The following is a 23,795-nucleotide window of genomic DNA, read 5'->3' on the forward strand; positions in this document are numbered from 1 at the left end:
CACTAAATATCAAGTGGTGTTACACAGCTTGAAAAGAAAAACAGCTTTAAAGAAAAAAGCAGACTTTTTTTTCTAAGTCATTTTGTTAATTTAATGCCCAAGAAAATGCTTCCATGAGTGTTAAGAAACCAACTGTCTATAGACTCTAGGAAAAATCATTTATGGATCTCTCTTGTCCATACTCATTCAGAGCTTCAATGGGAAGGCAGAGTGCTGCAGCTCTGAAGAGTAACTTGAATCATCTTGCATGAATATTGCCCTCTCCAAGGATATTGGCATGCAAAACAGATTTTGTTCATCTTGGCGCATTTTGAATGCACCTCACAAATGGATTCTTAACCACTTTGAAATGAACAGAGTTTGGATTAGGTTCTCTTCAGCACAAGCAAACTAATGTGTGATCAATGCAGATAGGTGGAAATTAGTCCTTTTTTTCAAAGCATTAGTTTGGTCCTGTTTAATTTGGATACGCTGTCTGCTTTGTTTTCCACTGTACTTATTCGCTGGAGGCAACTTACTCTTCCCCTCCCCACTCCTTCTCCTCTTTCTTAATTATATTTTAAGTATATCTCTGGTATTCAAATTCAGAGAGTGAAGTGTCTTCAGAGCTATTTCTGCTTTAAATGTGGGGCTGAACCAGTTTCATATAGCACCGTCAGTTATCTGCAGCTTTGTGGAACCTGCCTTTGCTTAAACAGTAATGGGAATATCAGATCTGAAAAGAGTCAGGAAGATCTGAATCACTTAGTCTGTAATAAGGTTAGACTCTTGTAAACACCTCTCTTAGATTCTGATCACGTAGAATCATAGAATAGTTAGGGTTGGAAAGGACCTTAAGATCATCTAGATCCAACCCCCCTGCCATGGGCAGGGACACCTCACGCTAAACCATGTCACCCAAGGCTTCTTCCAACCTGGCCTTGGACTCCGCCAGGGATGGAGCATTCACAGTCTCCCTGGGCAACCCATTCCAGTACCTCACCACCCTAACAGTGAAGAATTTCTTCCTTAGATCCAGTCTAAACTTCCCCTGTTTAAGTTTTAACCCATTACCCCTTGTCCTGTCATTAGAGTCCCTAATGAATAGTCCCTCTCCAGCATCCTTATAGCCCCCCTTCAGATACTGGAAGGCTGCTGTGAGGTCTATTTTATGAAAAGTGATCTATTTTGTGAAAGTGATTTTTTGAAATTTCAACACAAGTAGATAAATGTAGACAGGTTGAGCATTATCTTCATAACCAAAACCCAACCAAGTACAGTGGTGTACAGAATCATCACCCCAGAACACCAAAAATGCAACAATTTTGTTTTCTGCTGTGACTGATGAATAAGGGTAGACTTAATTCCCTTGATCATAGAGTACTTTCCAGTATGCCATCAATAAAATTCATGCAAATAAAGCGAACTTCTAGAGCCTAAATTTTCTTTGCTTGATCTTTTTTAAGACTTCTAAGACTTCATTGCTCAGCAGAGAGTATTTGTTACGTTAACAATGAAGCTGCAGTTCTTAAGGGTAGAAGTTTATGAAGGTGAGAAAGGTTCACAATTTTCATGTTTCTTTTGTCAGCTAGGAGGCAACACTAAAACTTCTTAAAACTACCTGTATTAATCTGAATTCTAGGAAACATAGAAGCTATTAAAAGTAGCATTTTTGGTGTTTCCATTTTAAAGTTTTAATTTATATAAAGGACTCTACTTCACCATAACAGTTTATGTTGCATAGCTTAGTTAATAGTCAAGAAATGTTCCTAGTCCTCAGTTTTGGGTTGGAAGTCTTCACAGAATGATAAAAACATACAACATAAAACCTCCTGCAGCAGGCAGGGACACCTTCCACTAGACCAGGTTTCTCAGAGCCCTTGAACACTTCCAGGGATGGCGCAACCACAACTTCTCTGGGCAACCTATGCCAGTGCATCACCACTGTCTCAGTAAAGAATTTCTTCCTAATACCTAGTCCTTATATTTTCACAGCAAAAAGGTTCACAGCTTTCATCTAGAGCAACAGCAAAAGCTTCAGATTTTGCGGGAGCACTGGCAAGTCAGCATTATTTCATCGAGCATTTAAGACTGTTTTGAGACCTCATGAGTACCTGGTGTGTTTTCTCAGTGTCTTAAGCTCCACAATTGACTATTCTTTGTATATGAAAAAATCATAGTGAAAAATATCACCAAAGATTTTAGCTCTAGCATTGCTTTGAGTCTGATTGAATGTGGAATACTCTCCTGAGGTAACCACTGCCTTTATTTTAGAGGTATGTCCAAGTTGCCCATATGCTGTTGTTTTTAGAGCCTCTAAGAGCTGTTTGTGGCTGCTGTGAACACTTAACCGATGATACTGCCAAAAATTTCCCAGTGCCAGAATAACTGCACAACCCTGAAGTCTTTAGTACGAGTCAGAACAGTCTTTAACTTGCTGGTGAAACTTGTGATCTTTGTAACTTTGAAATGAAGTGGGAATATCAAGCACAGACCTTGCGTGCATGAGGTGCAAACAGTTTCTCATGTTGGCTTGTAATGGTATTTCTGGCATTTCATCATATCAGCAGTGTCAGTAAGAGAGCCTCCTAATAGCCAGTTAAACTTTAAATAGTTAGGATCTTCCAGTAATGACCTTAAAATAGTTTCTTCAGCTTGAGCTCTGCAATGAAGATGCATGGCCATTGTAAACTTAATGTTCTTATGTTGTACCAATTTGTAGGAGGAATGAGCTAGGTTCTGCAGGTTTTCCGGTGGTTCAGGTTCAAGTATCTGATGATTGACAGTGTCATTTAGTTTTCTGGAACAGGATGTTCAAGATAAGGGTTTTCAGGGTTTAGGAGGGAAGTCCTATGAGTATGGCCAGTTGAGTTAGGCATAGTAAACGCTTTTCAGACTCTATTTTTTTGTAGATAGGCGGAGAAGTGTTTCCCAGCTCACACTAAAGCTGAAATCCTTGTGAGTTTTACTAAATTGTTGTGATTTATAATGAAGTAAAATGAAAAACTCCATTTTCAGCTTTCTTTGTTAGAGGCTGCAATGCAGATTGTATGCCATAGGCAGATTCTGTTGCATGCAAGAAAAGCAAAGTTCATAAGGCACAGACTTTCTGATAGAGGTGATTTTAATGGTGCTTTTCTCATACCAACTGTCTGATAGTCTTCAAGACAAAAATTTACATCTTGACATCCTCTATGTGTGTCCTTGCCTTGCTGTTATCCATGATAGTGCTAAAAAGGGTCATGCTGGTCTCATGTCTGTTAGGGTCTCCCCCAGACATGAATATTTATTCTTTATGCAGTATTTGTTTTTAAAACATCAGCTCAGAACCTCAACTTGTTTACAAAATAACCAAAATAACCTTCCAAAACAGATTGCTTTGAGATGCTTGTATATCGCTTTTATTCATGGAAAAAAATGTTTCCTGACTTACCCTTTCAGTTGACAGATGATAACAGAACTCTTTCTTTATATCAGTATTTTTCAGCTTTCTGTGATGTGTGTATCTATAGATACTTCCTAGTGGTGGAGGTAGACCCCGTAACTTTCTTATGCTTACAGAGTAAAATAAAGTGTATGCATATGCTTTTTTCTATTACTTTAAGCAAACCCGTCAGCAGAGATGTTGGGGAACGCTTGCAGTGAGCTGTCAGAAAGAACTTTGGCCATATTCTGAAGCCTTTAATATTGCGAGAGCCTTTTCAGAGGGCTTAGTCAAAACTTTATTGGGAAATTATTTATAGGGAACATGATGCTGCATCATTATATCAAATTGGCAACGTCAGACTAAATTTATAAATTGATGTGGAAAATGTATCTTCTGTATATTAAGTTGGAAAGAGGATGTAAATATTCTTAAAATTGAAAAATATGTTTGGTGCTGTTTAAAGTCCTCATTCAGTGTTTGAGAGCTTTCAAGCAGTTTCTGAAAGAGGTAACATGATGCTGACTGGACAGAAGCTAATGAGATGTATTTCTGTTTTCATCTATTCATAGTAGGAAGCATTGGTTAAAGTCTCTTGAAAAGATGAGAATTGGGCAAGTAGAAGACCAAAAATCACTAGTAATTAGTTCTAGTTCTTAACAGTTAAAATGGAGTTAACTTGACAACCTTAAAGTTGTTTTATCAGTCACAAGAACATCATATCGAAATTGCTCTAGTAATGTAATATCTAAATGTTACTTCTTATACACAAACAAAACTCAGATGATATATCCTCTACACTTGGTGAAGGGTTTCAAAGCTTGGCAAAATCCTCATGATTATTTTAAATTGCTTGTGTTGCAGGTCTTTAGGTGAATAAAATGGCAGATACATTTGGCATCTCTTTTGAAGGCCGTTTGCCATCGTGATTTAATTTCATTTTGAAGTAACCTTACTGGCATGTGTTGTGAAGTTCACATATCTGTCCCTCTGTAATACTCCTCCGTGTGGGACTCCTCACAGATTTCGCAGTTGAACTCGATTTGACAGTAGATCTCATCCCATCCTTTTTGTTGACTCAAGGTGTGACTGAAGAAGCAGATCCTTTCATCACATATTCAAATGGATAGTTTCTGACTGTAAAATAAATCTGGCTTGTGCCCACTCAAAAGTTGCTGCCAAACATCTCAGGCTACCAAGCCTAATGCTTAAATTAAAGTTTAAATTAACTCTTGCAATTCCAGCTTGTGGAGGAGGAGTGTTCTAGAGCTAAAGCCCAAAGTTTGATGATACATGATTTACTATAGAAAACAAACCAACTTTTTGGAGTACAGTGATACTGCTGTTTCACAGAGCAACTAATGATGGTTTCTACAAAGTGTTTTGTCTTTTAATCAGTTAGCTAATATGAACTGTAGACTAAATATTTCAAATAAAAATAGTTAAAATATTTACAAGTCATTTTTTCAAGCATATGTAATATATATATGTTGTTATGCTAGCTATGAATGCAGATTTATAATGCTTAACTTTCTGTACAGAAATGGTCTGAAGCTCAGAATGTGTGAAACACATTTCTCATATTCCCAATAAGTTGGAGGAATTTCAAAATGCCAGCCCATTATTACCAGACCAGTACTATTTCTATAATAGAGAACTAGAAACTAATATGTCTCCTGTCAAGTTCAAAAATAGAGCTGCATCACCCATTACCACACCTATTAGTTCCCTTTCCACTTGGAGATATTCTAAATCAAGTGTCGTTCATCTATTTAAACTTCATGTAAGCCTTCAAGATCATCAGTATTATCAAATTTATAGTAACAGGTACAGTACTGGGAAGGATGAGTCCTGTAAACTCTCTTGAGCCTTCAAGCACTGTAAACACAGTCCAAAGAAGTTGGGTAAGACGAACATATTATTAAATAACATTAGCAGTCTCTTCTGAATTAAGTTGTCGTTATTCCAGGCTTTTGAATTACATGACAAATGGGAGCTTATAATTAAGTGTTAAATCAGAATAACTACTTCTCTTTCACATACAATTGCTAATCTTGCATTTTCAGGTTGTACTCTTGTATTAGCTCTGTACTGATCCCACCCCCCCCCCCCCAAAAAAAAAAAAATCTGTTATTGTCTGAAGAACTACCCAAAATAATGTTAGAACTTTTTGTGAAGATGATTGCTGCTCTGCAGCATACTTGTGTTGAGTTCTGTAACTCTATTGGGATGATTGAAGGGAGGAAGCAGAGGAGCAAACTGTATAGGGTTTTCTGGTGATGAGTAGTCAAGGCTGTAGTTGTTTCCCTGGCCTTGGTTCTCCATTGCCTCCTTCATCTTATCCCTTTCTCTTTTGACTTGGAAACCAAGAAAACTTCCTGCTAATTCAATATTATCAATACTTTGTTAATCTGAACTCCCAAAAATAAGTTTACAGACTCTCTAGTATCCCTTATACCCTGTTCTGACTAGTACTTATTCCCATGTATACCACTTCGTAGATCAATTAGAAACATATAAACCAAACTGTGTTGTAATTGCTGTTCAGAATGTGCTAGGAATCAGGAGATTGGTCAGTGAAATTTCCCTGGGAATTTGTTGTTTGAACACTGTGCTCCAAAAGAGGGGTGGATGCAGCCACACCAAGGTAGTGTTGGCTCTTTGTGGGTTTGAGTTAACCATGAATGTGATACACAAATGTTTTTCCTCACTCAACCCCTGCTCCCCCCCCCCCCCCCCCCAAAAAAAAAAAAAATATATATATATAAATTGTGAAATTTTTTTCAATATATGTTAAGATCTTCAAAGGTGCAGACTGAGGATAGCTAGGAGTATCAATACAAGATATTTATAGCAGTCTTAGACTATGTCATGGAAAAAGGTGAAAGGAAAATTCTAAGGATTAACTTTTGCTTTCTGTAGCTGAAAAAACCCCAAATGTAGTTTATAGCAAGAAATTATGAAGGTCATTAGTGCCTTTGTCTAGTTAAAATAGTAATTTAAATACTGAGTTTTAAAGTGCATAGTCTGCATATGTATTAACAACTTTTTCATGAGGATTTATAGCAATAGTGTTTACTTAGCATGCACAGGGTAACATACAGATTTTACAGCATGTTACTTTCCAAACATGCAAACTCCAAAAGGAACCATTACTGTCGCTTGTGTCAGGGTGTCTCTGGATTAATAACTGTGGGACATTTTTAAACTGTAACTTTCAATTCCTGCTGTTACATTTCAGGCTTGAAACACAGATGTAAGAACTGAACCTGGCGATTCTTGCAGGGTGCTTTTTGGTTAAGATCAAAACAATTCTTTAGAAATTATTGTTTGCAGTTCTAAGTGCATCATCCCAAGTGCCACTGACCTTCTCACCTATGTGGGATACGTACCTCCCCTGATGTATGAGTGTTTTGGGGAGCACAATTCTGAGAATGAGGGATAAAAAGAATAAAATTTGTGTATTTGAAAGTGTATTACAAGGAGCTGATTTTTCAATATATGTCTATTTACATTAATATTAAATCGTCCATAGAAGAATAACTTGGCAGTTCTTCAAGAAATACTTTAGATAAGAATGATAAATAAGTCCCATACTAAAAGAGATTTTGTGGCACAGTTCCTATGTGGGGAAATCCTCACCTGAGATCACTAGGACTTATGCCGTTTTCTCCCATTCACTCTACTGTTGTGTCTGGCTGGGAATTTGCTTGTCAGCGTAACAAAGATAGTCTTTGCAAACTGATATGTACATCATAGGCACAGTAAAATTAAATGTTGTGTTTTAGTACTTAGTGACACAAAATGCAAACATTGCAATCACTGTTTAGAGTATTTCGGTGTAGACGGTGGTTAGCATCCTTGATGCCTGCAGGTAATACTAGGTTTTAGCGTTCCGTAGGTGTTTGCAACTCTCAGGTTGTGTGGACGGGGCAGACTGTGGTTTATGGGTGCCACCAGTAAATTAATATTAGTGCTGATGCAGACATCCAGATAAAGCTGAACAATTTTGGTTTACCACATTCTCAAAAGGAGCAGAGAATGTCTGACTTTTTCCAGTTAATTTATATAAACGATAAACTAAGTGGCATTCTCACTTCGTGCAATTACACAGTTTAGTAATGACAAACCTTAGAGCAGGTACTTTTGGGTGATCTAAATGGGAGTTAAATTTTGGTCAAACATTAAAATGTGATTATGGTTTAAGGTATAGCTCTGAGGTTTCAGTGAGTCATTGCCATGAGTGGGAAGGTAACGCAGCCTCTTTCAATCTAAGCCTCTGTGTGTGTGTATATGCTACATCAGATGAGGCTGGAGGGAAAAGGGACACAGCAGGAAAGGTAAAGACTTTGCAGTAGTCCTTTGGAAAATCCCATTTTATTGGAATATGGAACATTAAAAACTTTTGCCTGTATTAGATATTATGGTGTGTTTATCTGAAATTCTCTAAGGTGATAAGTACGTTTATGTTCACAATGCATACCTGATCGGTTCTGTAGTTGTTTGAGTTACAAGATACTGAACCACATGTGCTCTGGATACGGTGGTGGAATAAATTTCTCATACGTGTGGGACTGTGACCGTTAAAACAATCACTACTGAAACCATATACCTTATTTCCTGTAACTAATAGCAGTTCTCTACCTATGGAATATATTAACAGTTATTCCTTTGGTTTTGGATTGTTATTCAACTATTTTGTTGGACAGATATTTAAGCATAATCTGTAATTTATGTTGTCTGAATACGTCAATGAACAGAGCTAATTATGGCTTTCTGTTTCAAGCTGTGCTGATGTTTGTGAAACCACATTTCTGTTTAGAAGACAGAGTGAATGTGTATTCTTTAATAAATCATGGAAAATGATGAGTTTTCTCTTACCTGGGTTGATTAACAAAAATACTCTAGCTGATGTTCACCTAGAGTTTAGAAAGAAGCCATGGTTTCTGTGGCTAGTTTAACAGCTGGTGCTTCTGTGCCAGTAAATATTAATTTATTGTTCTTTATAGTACTCAGAATTTCTTTTAAAGGAAAATTATTGGTTTAGACAGCAGTGGCCTATTTGTTGTTTTTTTTTGCAACGTGCTCACTGTGCAGTAGAACTGAAGTCTTGGATGAATGTCACTGGGCGATGCTGGCTTTGTGACATCACCTAACGACCTGCCTAAATTTCTTGGTACCTCAATATACCTCTCTATTAATCATGTAATTTTTGACACTGTTACCAGTTTGGAGGATTCTTTAAATTTCAGGTAGTTTCTAGTTAATAAATATCCTGATGAATGTGCTGCTTCTTAAGGTATAGGCAGGGTAAAAGATTTTCAGAGTGGAGGGTGCTGCAGCCCTGTGGATGGGTTTGAGCTGGTTGAGGAACACCCAGGATCACTGGCTTCAGGGAGGAAGCACTGGAATGAGGCAGTGGAAGCAGTTCTGGTTTTCTAATATTTTTTGTTTTCTTTGAAATGGGGAAAAGAATACCTGGAATAATTTATATTCAATTGAGGATTGCATTTCATCAGATAAGGTGAACGTTCTCATGCCATTTATCAGCAGTGTCTTTTCAAGACCTCTAAGGAGTATATGGTTCATATTTACCTTCACTTGGCTAGGTCAAGGAAAATAAAGCAAAAATAATAGATGCTATTTTTGTATGTGAACAAAACTGGAAGTTGTGTGGGTGAAATATGAGGCAAATGACTGTCTCCTACCTCCCCTGTGCCTTTTTAAATATAAGAAATTATTAGTTATATATAATTTCCTTTGCATTATCAGTGTATCTTCTTAAAACAGAAGATTTATTGAGTTTTTCATTGCTCCAGCTTAGTCAACCCCTGAAGTCAACATGACATATATTGTGCTGCCGTTGTTCCTTAGTAGTTTCATATGTAGGTAGCATCTTGTAAAAACACAAAACAAGAACAAAATGTGCCATATACTGCTCCTTAGATAACACATTTCTAAATTGAATTTGTTGTATATTGCTAGTAGTGTATACAGATCATATCACACTAGAATCCTATAAGTGCTAGTGAGATTTTAGTGAGCAGTTTGGGGTTTTGGGGAGTGAGAGTTTTGTAAGAAAGCCTTTGAGCTTCAGATCATCTCTTAAAAATGCATCACTGCTGATTTTCACCCTCATGTGCTGCTGCTGTGGGGTCTATGAGCGTTACTGTAAAAAATTACATAGCAAGAGTGATCGAAGACCTGCTCGACGGTGCATCCATAATTTCAACCCAGTTTCCCAATGTAAATAGCCAAAGGGAGTTTATTGTAGGGTAATATTTGTGTAATATTTGCATAATGCTTTTTTATTAATAGAATTACAGGTAGAATAAATGCAGAATCACCTAAATGTCAGGATCTTTAAGCAAGAAGGAAACCTGAGAACTGAAAAAAATCTCTTACAGTCAGGACGAACAGTCATTCTCTGTCCCCATAAGGGATGTGCACTGAAAAATGTTGCAAAATAAAACCGAAAAGCACACTGTTGATTCAGCTAAACCTAGCGATAAAACTGGTTTCAGAACTAGTCTGATGAAGTGCAATTCGATCATATTTCACGAACGAATTACTTTATTACTGATGGTGCTAATGATTTGAAAATTAGCTGCAACTCATTCTCTCTGTGAGTGACTGACTCAGTGGCATTTACCAGCTTTTCACGTACCTCTTTTTCAGGGGCTGAATTTGCAGAATGCTTCCCTCTAGTTCTTTAAGTTAAATTTTCAGTGACATTTGATGACAAGCGTAGCATGATTAATTACAAATTGTTCTTTAGGTGAATAGTGCAGGTTCTAAAACACAGCTTGTGTTTTTATAACAGTTATTACCGTACAGGCTCCAAAAGGGCCTTGGAGCAGAGAGTATGATTTCGGTTACATCATTGTAAATTCAGAAAACGTCAGTGATCTCAAAAGTGTGATTTTTTAAATTAGGTCAGTGGAAGAGAGATCAAAATCTGCTTTGCTACCTGAAAAGAAGCAAGCTCCAAACTGAAGATTCTGCTTCCAGAAGGCTATCGGTTTTCTTTTTTTTTGACAAATACGTTCCTTTCAAATATAATTTATTTGAAACAGTATGGGGGAGAGAATAATAGAGCAAATTATAACCTAAATCCAAGATGGATTATGGCATGAAAGTAAGAGCACAGAATACTTTGCTGATTGATTTGTAATGGAGATCTGCATCACCATTTTACATGGCACCATGATGGGCCAATGACTGAAAGCTGTCTAGAGCTTTCTTACATTTTGTCTCCCAATTAAATTCATTCAGTGTTCGGATTTGTCTTGCTGACTAGTTGATATTTTGATAGCTACTGTGCACTTGTAAGGTTTTGGGTTTTTTTTTTGTTTTGTTATTTTCTACCCTCTGATTAGAGCATCCATAATTGTTTTTTTAACCTGAACTTGCCACTGGGACAGAGCAAATAACATTAATGGAGAGTCCTGCCTTGTTGGGTTATGTTGAAAAAGAAATCATCAGCGAGGTAGTTGTGGATGGTGAATACCTGTCAGGGTTTTGTTTTCAACTATTGTATGTGATGGTTTGTTCAAAGTATATGAAAAGCAGCTTTTCAGTACCCCAAGTTTGTGACTCATGAAAGAGATGAGCAATAGTCACAGGGTTTTCATCTTTCCCTTCACTTTGGGCAGCAATTTTTGCATCCTGTTTGTGAGCAGCTCTGTGGTTTCTCATCTTCCTTAAGCCTGCAACACTGTTGTCTTCCAGCCATTTTGGAGTATTAAAAACCCCACATGGTTTACATGTCCTGTAGGTTCCTAGTATGTAGCTTGAGTAGTGACCCCAGAGGGGGGATGCTCAGACTGTGTCTTCCCATGTTGGTCTCTGCCTTCAACTCACCCAGATTACCATTATTAGCTGCTGTTGGGGCTGGAGTGTGTTTGAATTTTCTATAGTTTTACCTACCACCAGGAAGAGGGGGGAAAACCTATGTAAAAATGAATAAACTATTTCCTAACCTATGAAAGAATTGTATGAATTTGAGAGTGAGTGTGTAAAGTAAAGCTGCTTTTAAGTATCATGATTGAAACCAACAATAAATTCAAAATATAGTATTTTTTTAAGTCCTGCACATTTTGATTGATTTGAAAATTGCAAATGGTATCTTTCAATGGCTGAAACTAATAGGTGTGATAAATTTATCATCATGATGTCTAGGTAGCCTTTTCTGAAGCAAACTTCTTAATATGAAGGAACAATTTTACATCAAAAATGAAGGCACTGTAAGGCCTTGCAATGTTTCTGTTTTTTTTTTTTTTTCTTTTCAATATAAATGTTTTAGTTAAAAAAATAAATATTTCTCTATTGTAATTTTCAGAATCCAGACGGTTTGGAAGCACTTGGAAAATGTGTGTTCTTCTAATTGAAGCCTTTTATGGTGGTTCCCACAAACAGCTGATGGATCTTCTCCAGGAGGAGCTACAAGAAGACTGTGTCCTCTGTACACTCCCTGCCAAGAAGTGGCACTGGAGAGCACGGACTGCTGCTCTCTATTTCATGCAAACAGTGCCAATAAATCCTAATTACAGGTAACCCAGGAATTTGATATTTTCTAAATTCAAATTAGAGAGGCCTTCAGCCAACTCTCTTGAGTTGAATCTTCAGTTGTGTGCATGCAGGTGAACATGTGCAAGCAAATGGTGACTTGAAGTGGATAACACGAGGTTTTGTTCTTGCCTTTTTTCTTGGGGTATAATTGGGAAATTACTGCTGGTTTTAAAAGTTTTCTTAGACTATTCTGTTATGTATCAGTAGCCCTTGAGAGTCTCTAAGTCAAAGTACATTGATACTTTTTTGTGTATACATGTAAATGTACATCTTATTTTAAAATTATAAACTGAATTCAGTAAAATTGAAAGTTTTAAACTATGGGTACTGAAAGGTTTAAACTGTGCTTCACAGATTTGGTTTGAAAGGTGGCACAGATGTGAACAGTGCATGCTTTCTCACTTGCCCTCTGACGTATCTATTAGCAGTCTGATTTATCAGTGTGTATCACTCAGGCTGACCTGGAAGATTAAGGGAGCAGGTTTATCTTAATGATGGTATGATTCTATAATATTCCAGCAACTGTGGATGTCAATTATGCATGTATGTAAGTGGCAAATTTCTATCAGCTAGAACCTGGACTGATAAAAACAGGCTATTTAGGTCAAGAGATAGCAATCATGTAGTGAGAATCAGTCACTCCAGAACCAAGCTGTCTTTAAACCCAGCAATTTTACTTGTCCTACCTCATCAGTTGAGATGTGGTAAGATGATTTTCTTGAGCAGTGACATGTCGTGTGGTGCAGCGTGTGCTCTACTCAGGGCATGCAGCAGAGCATCGCAACATGCACAGTAAATGAGCACTTCGTTGACTTTGCACCTTCATGGAGAGAGCCAGTTCCTGCACAGAGATGTTTTAGCACAAGCAGCTGCTTTTCAGCAACAGAATGAAAGTTCAGCAGGACCCTGAGCACACCCAAATGCTGTGCTAACTAGTTGCAAGTCAGAACTGGGTCTGGTGTTTGTTACCCGGAGCAAGCAGGCACAGTTGGCTGGAGAGCAATATGATTTTTCGAGAGTAGATCTTGTGCTGTAGAGGGCTGCATTTGAACAGTGTGACCCAACACAATGTCTAATCCATTTTGGAATGCATACTATTTAAATGTACACCTTTTCTGTTCCTGTTTCTGGTTTGCATTTAAAATAAGCTACCATCCCAAGCCAAATGCTATATTTAATTTTCCCTGCTTTGTCTTCTGTGAGGCATTTAGCGTTGGTTTCCTGTTGCTTTCCTTTTGCAACAGTTTTGTTTTGGAGGAGTGTATATGACAAACTGTTATGTAAATTTGTCTTGTATCGCAACCACATCCTCCAACGCATCACAATGTTATCTGTGTTCCTTCAAGGTCAGCAGCCCAAGCTGTCCAGCACTAACTGTATTAAAGTAATCAGACATCTCTCATAGACATACACTTCATTAGTTTAACTTATAGTTGCATTGACCTGAGATAACTTAACTCCAATTTGTCAAGTAACCCACATCTTGGGGGAAGGGGGAAGGAATGATGACAAAAAAAACCCAACCAAAAACCCACAAAAAAACCCAACAACCCAGCAAAAATACCTCAACCCAGCAGCCTGGAAACTCATTTGAAGTTAATAAACTTGCAATCTGTCATAGACTTATGTGCAAATATAACCTTTACTGACAGCAAGTAAATCTGATCTAACCAATAGAGCATCTTAAAGAGAGGAAAGCTTTTTCTTTGCTGTTGCTGTTTAGGGTTTGATCAGACAGAATCAAATAGTCAAAGTTGACTAAGATGCGATGTCTAAAAAAGAGTATGTACCTTGTGCTCACAGGCAGGACAAAATTTTAGGAACAAGGGCTGATATGGCTGATAAGAGGAAAACTGATTAGAGGTACCTTCTACTTTACTTGCACATTTTTAATGTTTGTTTTGTAATTGAATGTTTCCAGTATTTTATTAAAGTGCAGCAGACTGCAACCTTGTAAGACTGACTACTATCTCCTATTAGAAACAACATTGATTAAAATTAACATTGATTCTTTTATTTCTAGCTTGCTAGTAACCATTGAAGATGTGCTTCCCAGGTAGTAGTTTGCTAAGACAAAATAGTTGTAAACTGGTAGGAGTGTTTTGAATAATGCATTTAAATATTTCAACCTTCTTACGAGGTTGTGGGAAATATCAAATTTGCATTATTTATAATATTTACATTATTTGTAGGATAAAAATTTTCTTTTTACATGTGATTTTCATAAATGGAACGTTTCATAAATAGCTTGTTTCTGTTTGTGCATTTAATAATACAGAAAGGACGCAAATATTTTGAGGGCAAACGCTTGGTAATGGAGCTGTATTACTAAATTTTTATTTTCAAACCATACTTTATTTCAAAATGCTGATGGGTAGAGAAGTAGTATTGATGCTAGTAAGTCTGATACTGCTATACATCCATGCAGCAGTGATATATATAAGTTTTAAAAGATCTGTTCTTTTATACATATAAACTGGTTATGGGAAAGAAACAGGTTTGTTTAGTTGTCAGATGATGTGAAGTGAGTTAAGGGACAGTCTTAAAAAGGCTTTTGAAGCAGAGTATGCAGCGCGAGATCATAGATATTAAATTCAGATACTCTGCAGTGACTAGGGAGTTTATGTGAGGAACTTGCAAATATTTTTATCGGAGAATAGACATGTACTCCCTTGAGCAAGAATTAAAGCTGAATTAGTAACGAGCAGTGCATCTGATGTTACCTTTGTGAACTATGTGGCTGATATTTTGGTGTGCAATAAGATGATGTTCCCATGAAAGAATGAGAATCTATCCAGAATTGTCTCAGGGAGATGTCCTCACCCTTTAAGGGAACACATGTAGCTATTAAGGAAGGTATCAGACACTTAGTATTTTATCTGCAGTGCTGCATAGATTTATATTAGCTCCCCATCACAAAGGCTGTGCTGTATTTCTCTAGAAAATTGTTGCTTTTCTGTTTTCATGGATTCATTGTGCAGTCTTTTGTTAAATCAGCTCACGTCTGTATTCATCTTCTCAAAGGACAGGAGCCCTGATGAATGGGGAAGATCAGGCATGCAGCAAGTCCTTCAACTTGGAAGGCCATAGGAAGAGTTTTTAAAAGCAACTTACTTGTCCAGTAAGCTTGAAATGGTGTAATATATTGAGGTACAGCAGTCACAGAGCTGAGCATTTTTGAGAGCTTTCTTAATTGCTATGCAGAGACTCACATGATTTTTCCTTAATTAGAAAGAAGGTTTCTGTCTGAACATTGTACTAGTCCAAGGATTTTCATCCTGGGGGTGGCAGTTGCCAAATCATGGTGTTTGGAATGTTCTGAAAAAGAGCAGAATTACTGTGCTTTCTCTAAACAAGTTTTTCAACAATCATGCAGTTTTGCTAGCAGTTAATGGAATATTATCATTTTCATTCAGTAAATTAGGAAGGTCCAGCAGGGAGATGTGACCTCCTCAGGCTGCTGGCAGTCTGCAGAGCTGCTGCGTTGTCTGCTTTGTCTCCCAATTTGCTTCAGACAGCTTAAACTCTTCGATAAATGCAGATGTCTGATCTTGTCTAAAGTTGTTTTCCATAGCACACAGTGACTATTCAGTAATTCCAGAAAACACGTAACAAAAAAAATTTCTTTTTACCTTTTTTTTTTTTTTCCTTCTTAAATCAATGGAACTTCTCAAATTTGAAAATAGCATTGCAAAATTTAATGGTGGGGTGGAAGGTTGCTTTTCCTTTTTTTCTGTAATTCTTTATTACTATGAACAATCTTTAAAATTTCAAATAATAGATCAGTTGTTATGACACACCAGATGAAAGTGTTTTATATTTTAGGGGCTGTACTCTACAGTAAGTAATTCAAACTCAAAAAAGTTAGTACTATGAGACATATCAGGAAAGGAGAGAGACTAAATACAGTGTAGCTTCCAGTTTGTTTTAATAGCACTGCTAGATTATTTTAAATATATATATAACTATATATATATATATGAGAATATTATGTGTAACAATCAGTATTGCCCCCCAGGTAGCTGTTCATATGAATGAAGATTTTATTTGTAACAGACTCTAGCCCTGAAATACCCCTAGGGTAAATGTTAGCATATATATACCTCTCGATATTTGACAACTATATTTTAAAGACAAACTCTGTGCTATTTACATTTTACAAAAGAGAAAACAAATCATTGTTTTTAATTAATAGAGCTCTGAAAAAAAACCCCAACAAACCCAACCCAGCCTGGGGGGTGTGATGTTCAGCAATATATAGCAATATATACCGTATTCCAACAGTATATAATGTAGATATCTTGGTTTGTGTGTGGGTTTTTTGTCTCTTTTTTTTTGTGTGTGTGATTTTTTTTTGTTTGTGCTTTTTTATTATTATTTTTATTTAAATAACCTGTGAAGACTACTAGATTTAGGATTGTTTCAGATCTGACGCTTTCATTCTGTTCTGTAAAAAGAAAACATGTTATTATAGAGTGAATTCTTTACTACCTGGTGGACCGGTGTCGCCTAAATGTACTCTTTAAAATAACGATCCTGTAAATTTCATTCCAGTGAGTAGTTCGTTCCCACTGAAAACATAACAGAGCTTGCATGTGTGAGCATCCAGAAGCTGGAGTGCTTACTGTTTTCTAGATATTTTATTAAAAAAAAGCATAAACAACCCTGACATTAATATATCCTGGAGAAGACATCTGAATAAAGGTGTGAATTGAAGCAAGGCAAGGCAAATTTCAGCCATTTCTTAAAAGATGGATAATACATTGATGCCCGTTCGTGCTGGGAACCTTTCTGTCTTTTTATACCTTTATGTCAGATACTGGAAGTGCATCTTTATATAATCGTTGTAGTAAGTGCAATAATTTTCCCTGCATTAGAGGCTTTCCCAGCATTTGACCATAATAACACTCAGGTAAGAAATAAATAAATAGGATGTGTGAGTAGTACAGTAGCTAAAGATAACCATGTATCTGCAAATTAAGCAAACAAACAAGAAAGTTTACCTGACTTTTTTCCCCCACCCCTTTTTTATGGTATTTCCTTCTGTGTATAGATGAATAAAACTTGAATTAATTTATGATATAGACTACTAAGACTGTGTATTTTAGTCTGATTGTTCATGTAAGCTAAGCAAGTATGTGTCCATATGGAATGGCATGAAGCTCCACCACTTACTGAGATAATGGCCTCCACTTCTGTAGTCCTGGATAATAGAGTATCTCCCAGCCTGAATAAGAGGTGTGACACAGAATCATAGAGTGGTTTGGGTTGGAAGTGACCTTAAAGATCCAACCCCAAAGTGACCTAAAGTTCCAACCCTCTGCCATGGGCAGGGACACCTTCCACTAGATCAGGTTGCCCCAAGCGCCGTCCAACCTGGCTTTGAACACTCAGGGTGAAGAACTTGATCATAATATCTAATCTAATCTAAATCTACCCTCTGTCAGTTTAAAGGCATTCTCCATTTTCCTATACCTATGTGCCCTTGTAAAAAGTCCCTCTCCAGCTTTCTTGTAGGCCCCCTTAAAGTACTGGAAGGGCGCTCTCTGGTCTTTCTAGAGCCTTGTCTTCTCCTGAGACACTCTTGCTGATGAGAGGTCACCTGATGCTGACATTACATAATGTGGAATTGCATATGTAAAACTGGGTTTTGTGATTTTGATTAATATCACCCAAAATCTGTTCTAGGAAATTCTGAAAACGTTATCATTCAAAGTGAACTTCTGAAGAAGAGCCTATTATCGAATGTGTTTGAGAATGAGCCCTAATATAAACCAATGCTTTGTGAAAGTTAACAAAAGGAAAAAGATGATTTTTTTTAAATTGGGAAGATAGTGTAAATAAATGTAAATAATTAAGTAGTTGGTAATTACTCCAGTAAAAAAAAAAAGTAGTAATCCAGTAAAAAAATTAAGTAAGGTCTAAGGACAAAGTAACTTCCTATTGAAGATAACAGTACTGCTGCGGTTTTTCTCTTACAATTGCACTGTTAAAATTTACTTTTCACTATGAGAAAGAAGGGGCTGCCTGAAGATTTTCACGAAGCTGGTGAAGGAGGTGGGATCTCCTTTGTCAGGCAGATTAATTATCTTGTACTGCACTACAGAGGGGCCAGAAACAGGTTTTGGTGCTCAAAGTCCTTGTACAGTACTGTAATTTAAGAACAAATCTTTTTATTCTTAGTTCTGGCTGTGTAAAAACTTTTCAGGGGGAGGGAGGGAGAGAAGAGGAGGAAATCCTATATCAACAACAAAAAAAGCTTTTAAGGAATAGGAGAAATAATTTCCTCAGTAAACTACCTGAAATTTATTCAGGCAGACAGCAATGTGATCTTAAACATTCACTTCACATTAATCAACTTTGCCTCAGATAAAATGCTGGCAGATGGTAGCTATTAATTTTAAAAGTGACAGGTTTTCTTTACGTTTTTTTGTGTGGAAACCCCCACTTGCACTCTTCCCTTCAAAAACTTTGGTTGTTTAATTTGTCCAACATGCTTTTTTTTCTTTTTAAATTTTAAGTACAGTCCTATTATTATGAAATTTCACAATTTGGATAGTTAAAAGGGGCTTTAGGTTAATATAAATGCAGGCTGCTTTCCTTGAAGTTAGTTGAAATATATATATATATAGGACCTCAAATTTGGCAGAAGTAAGATGGGAATGCTGGACATGATGCGCAAAGAGGTGCAGGACTGGGAAGGACACTGGTTGGGACTGCTGGGTGATCTCTAGGAAGTGCTAATGCAAAATGGCAGTTGTCTGACGTGTAAAAGATTTGCCGAAATTCCAGAAAAATACTCTGATGAGACAAGGGAAGAACAGTCTGTTTTTTCAAACCCTAGCATGTGTTTTCCTTTATGTTCTCAAATGCTGGGTAAAATCCTTATTTTTCTTTCTAAAATGATTTTTATGAATCACCTGGAGAATTGATATTTACATTGCTGGCAGTAAAATGTAATGAAATTGTGCATTATGACTCAGTATTTCTACACTTAGGATTTTAATGACGATTTTATCTGTCCTTTTAAATTGTTGCTGTGTATATATTTCTAGATTAGTTATGGATTACATTTCTATTTTCAAATAAAAAACATATACAGTACTATATTACAAAGAACATGATACTTTCTACAATTCATTGTCATTCTAGTCCATAATACTAATTTGATTTTCCAGAGGGAAAGAAACAAAGCTTTTGGTTTGCATCTAATAAAGAGAAAAATCTGGATTTTTTTTTTTCTGTGATGCTTTTTTCCCTAATCTATTTTTTTTGTTTAACCTAAGAAATCAGTAATACAAATTTTGTCAGATACATGGTTTGCACATGATTTGAATTTATAGCTTTATATTCCAGTGTTTAAATAACTAGCATGCTTTATGAGTATGCACAGCTTGGCTGCGTTTTGTGAATTGGTACACAGTGAAAAATTTTATGTTATGCAGACTGTTTAGGAAAACAGTTTTGGGAGGCCAACCTTAACAGTGTTTTTCAATTTTTATTATTATATTTTTTGCAAGCATTAACCTGACCCAAATACATTGAAATTTGAAAGTGTTTGATCGGATAGCTGCATTCATCTCAGTTGCCAGTCTACTACAGACCAAGGATTCAGTTACCTACTGACGTTTAGTTACCTAGTTCATCCTGAGTGCCTATGTCCAAGAGCTTGGCACGCTGCTCAGCTGTTTTCATTTCCACTCTCACCATAACTGATCACCTTGCTTCTATTGACTACAGCTGCCATGAGCACTGGGTAGGGGCTTTCTCTGTTGACTTCAGGTGGTACAGGCTGGAAGTTTTGAGGTTAACTACCTAAAAGTGTTTTCTGGTTTTATCTTATCTGGGATTACAGCTGTATACAGATCTATAATGTGCATGTGACCGTGTTGGCAGGTGATACTTCTTAACAGGTAGCACAACTTGATAGGGTTGTGGAGAGGTGGTAGAGTGAAGTAGTGCTCATGGTCCAATGTCCATACAGTGTGTGATTTCAAAGGGTTTTGCTTCACACAGGGTGTACACTGGTTCTTAAGGACTGAAAGTTCATAAGATGAGGCTGGAGTCCATTAAATGCTCTCCAGCAGCATCACCTCCTGGTGTGTTTTACCTGTATTTCCTGTGAAGGGATCCAGTTCATAATCTTGGAGACCGCACTGGTGTAAGCTGGGGCAGACTAGGTGAGGGTGGTTGTAAAATGGGTGGTTGCTACATAAACACTGTTCTGTATCGTACTGAAATATTAATCTAAATTGACCCATAAAATACTTCATTTTGTCGATTATGATGTCATTCCCTAAACATACAACATAGAGCTAGGCTGTAGTTTGATTACAGTCTGTATGTCGAATTATGGTGCAATGGAATGCATTTATTTTAAGATGGACTTCTGACTCCCCCAAAGCACACTTTGATCAATTTATTTTCTCCTCCTCTTCTCTCTTACACTACTCAGCCCAAATATCTTGGGAATGATACCTGTTACTGGTATCCTTTGAATCATTATGATGATTAATTACCCACACTTCAAAAAAATACTGAGAATCTATGTAAATTATGTCTATTCATTTGAATATCTTTGACAAATACAAAGCAACTGAAAAGCTTTTTCTTTTCTGTTGTTGTTGTTGTTCATTCAATAACGAAGATTTTTGCAATCTCCTTACTCCCTTGGACAGTATTTACCTTTCTTGCCTTTGTCCTTTGTCCCTGCCTTTTCCTCTCTTCCTCCTGCACATATACTCTGATGGTCCAGTGGACACAGTCATTTTAAAGAATGCTTTCCATTTCAGAGCACTTTTTTTTTTCATTGTTTATATTTATAACCTTTCCAACTTTTTCATAATTTTTTGTTTTAGCTCTCTTAATTTCCATTTTACTTGTTACATGCTGGAGTTCATATTTCTGTCTAATAGCAACTTGAAGAAAGAAAGAAACAGCAGTGGACACAACACCAAAAGCAAATATGTTATTTTCTTTTTACAGAGGAATTACTGAAAGGATTTATACTTGTGAACAGTACTGTTCACAAAATTACAATGAGGAAAGTTGTATTTGGAGTGAGCCTACTGATTGTCTCACAATAATCTTACCTGATATAACCGCTTAAATTGTTCAAACTAATGATTTATCAAGTGAATTTAAAAATAAGTGGAAAATATTAGAAGCAAACCAGTAGAAAATTTTTCAACTTTCCTTGTTGTTGCAGCTAAGAGGTATTCCTATGAGTTTTGTTAACTTGTGCTTTATTTAAGATTGATAATATTTTTTTAATGTAACATATTCTGCATATGATGATGATGTGTGTGTTAATTTGGAATATGGAAAAATCGTCTTGGAATCAATAATAAGAAATTTTTGAGTGCATACAATGATATGTATGTTATAGATGGAAGAATTTAAAAAATGAAAAGGAGTAATCTTCTATTTTTTATTTATGTAAGAGAATATCCCATTTTTAATTAAAGATGGAATTTAAGAATGATAAATGGGACCATTATCTAGTAACAGTTAGTTTGCAGGCATTTTTTTCCTACTGTTCTGCAGATTGCTGCAGGTTTGACAATGCCTTTGGCTTTTGTGAGCAAAATGCATTTCCTATTCTTGACAGAATAGTTGTAACTCACTAAACATGGAACAGTTATCATGCATAGCGACAGCTCTATGTTTAAACCCTGAGGAATAATTTTAAATTATTTTTATGCAGAAATTTCCCAGTTATCAATTTTATTAAAAACATAACAGCTAAAAAATTTATATGCCAAATGAAGTAGGAGAAATAGTGCTAAAGATACTAAAAGTATGCAAGAAGAGGAGATAAATTTTGAGTGAAAGTATTACCTTTTTTCCTTTTTATTTTTTTAAGTTAAATGATTCCTAAAGTATCTTAGGAGAATTCACTTCTATTGCCATAGCTATACTGTAACAAATTGTAGAAGAGCCAAAATTAGATGTTGTTTCTGAAGGAAGTACTGAAGTACTTCATCCTGGCCAGATATAGCTTGTATCTGTCTTGTAGCTATTGACAAAAAAATGAATGTGTGTTTTATGCTTGTTTTCCTTCAGGAATGTCCAGTTCTACTTAACACAGGCAGAGGCTCATGTTGGAGGTTAATAGGTGGATATAGGAGAGTGAAAGTTTTGATGAGATAGATTGCAAGAGTTCCTGACAAAGAGCCTATATTGTCATATTTTGCAAGTTTTTTGAAGTTTTTTTGTCTTCTGTAGTAGACTGACCTTTTTCTTCTTTGTTCTTTTTTGACTTCATCCCTTAAATTACTTCTTTATGCTATTCTCATTCTAAATTTGTGGATGTAGCAAAAATTTAGAACCAAGTGTTAGCTCTGTGGTATCAAAGTAGGTGGACAGAGAATGTGGTTAGTGTTTTGGTAGTTACTTGAGCTAGCCAAATGTTGCCATCATATGTTAGGCGTCTGATATTTCTGACTCTCAGTTATCCCAAAAGAAATAGTGTCTTCATACCTGCTCTTGTATCATACACATCATGCCTGTTGACCCTGCTGTTTTTAACATTTCTCTCCATTACTTTCACAAAACTTAAGTGTCCTGATTGGGGGAGAAGTTCAATTGTCTGAAGTCAACTGACCATTGTATATACTGATCACTTTAGATGATGTCTTCCAGATACCAGTCAAGAGACCGATATGGAAGAGGACTTGGTTACAGAGTCCTGAGTGTTATCTAGTTTACACTGTTGTGTTACTGTTTACTCAAAATTCTACAGGTGGTTTGCAGTAGTGCATACTCTCATGGAGATTAAATGCCAGCCTTGCAAAGAATCTTGTGGCCCTAAGCTGCTTCAGAATCAGTCTTCAGTGGTTTCTGTGGCTGTTCAAGCATTCAGGCCTGAAGTGCTCTAGACACAGATCTCAAGTCTTGCTCAAGAAGATGGAAGCTCTCTATGCAAGGTTGCTGGGTGGAGTTTCAGAAAACAATAGTTTCTGAAAAGATTTTTGAAAAATGGAGTCTAATGTAATTATTCAAAATTGCATAATGAGTTAGAAATAATAAAACCTACCTTTTTTCCTTTTTTTTTAACAGAAAACCTAGAGAGTGGTATTGCATGAATTCATACTTATTCTGCTGTAAATAGACTGAAAATCACTTGTATATATTTTTGCATATCAATACAGAAAAAAACCTCTTGCTTTTAATGTGTCTTGGTAGGTTATGATGAGTAGAGTATACATTCAGTATTAAAAAGAAAGCATCTCTACTTTTAAAATACTAATTTTCAGTGTTAACAGTTGTGTGGAAGGACATTGACATTGTGGATTGCATGGTGTCTCTGGAGTTCAGGCTTATTTGAAGACAGTATTTATGATGTCTCTGTACCTCCTGTTATTAGCAGGCATTTTTTCAAGGGACTGTTCTTAGATGATATTTTGCACATGGCTCTTAAGTTTTCTTAGATACTGATTGGAAAAAACCAAAGGGTATAATAGTTTTCCCATGCCTCCAAGTGATCTTTGGTGGGTGATGAGACCAATATATTCAGAGCATGGGTGAATTTGGTATGTCCAAGCAAGAGGGGTGAATGAATTAGTGGCGGGGGGGAGTCTGAGATGCTTATGTGCTTCCTGCATTTTTAAGCAGTATAAAGGGTATTTCAGCTGTTGAGATGAAGCTTAGCAGCTGCTCTTCAAACTTGTAATAAAACAGGGGCCTGAATTTTCTTTATCTCGAGCATCTGCCTCTGACCACAGATGTTGCTGGGGCTCTGCATTTCTCTTAAACAGTAATCTTTGAATTACATGGTCGATATATAGTAATAACGAGAATGTTTTTTAATTGGATAAGA

The 23,795-nt window shown here is 36.5% G+C and overlaps 1 protein-coding gene across 8 annotated transcripts in view; it reads left to right on the forward strand.

Annotated features, from left to right (window-relative positions):
* The window catches only part of GTDC1 (glycosyltransferase like domain containing 1), a 183,512-nt gene that overhangs the window by 44,400 nt on the left and 115,317 nt on the right, over window positions 1–23,795 (forward strand). For all 8 annotated transcript variants that reach the window (XR_004549561.1, XM_034061919.1, XM_034061923.1 and 5 more), the window contains one exon: window positions 11,745–11,955. Coding sequence is in view for 7 of the 8 variants with exons in the window: in XM_034061919.1 (XP_033917810.1) it covers window positions 11,774–11,955 (182 nt within the window). In the remaining variant the exon portion in view is untranslated. The remainder of the gene's footprint in view (window positions 1–11,744; window positions 11,956–23,795) is intronic.

The sequence above is a fragment of the Melopsittacus undulatus genome, chromosome 4 (assembly GCF_012275295.1).
Source record: "Melopsittacus undulatus isolate bMelUnd1 chromosome 4, bMelUnd1.mat.Z, whole genome shotgun sequence".
NCBI lineage: Eukaryota > Metazoa > Chordata > Aves > Psittaciformes > Psittaculidae > Melopsittacus > Melopsittacus undulatus.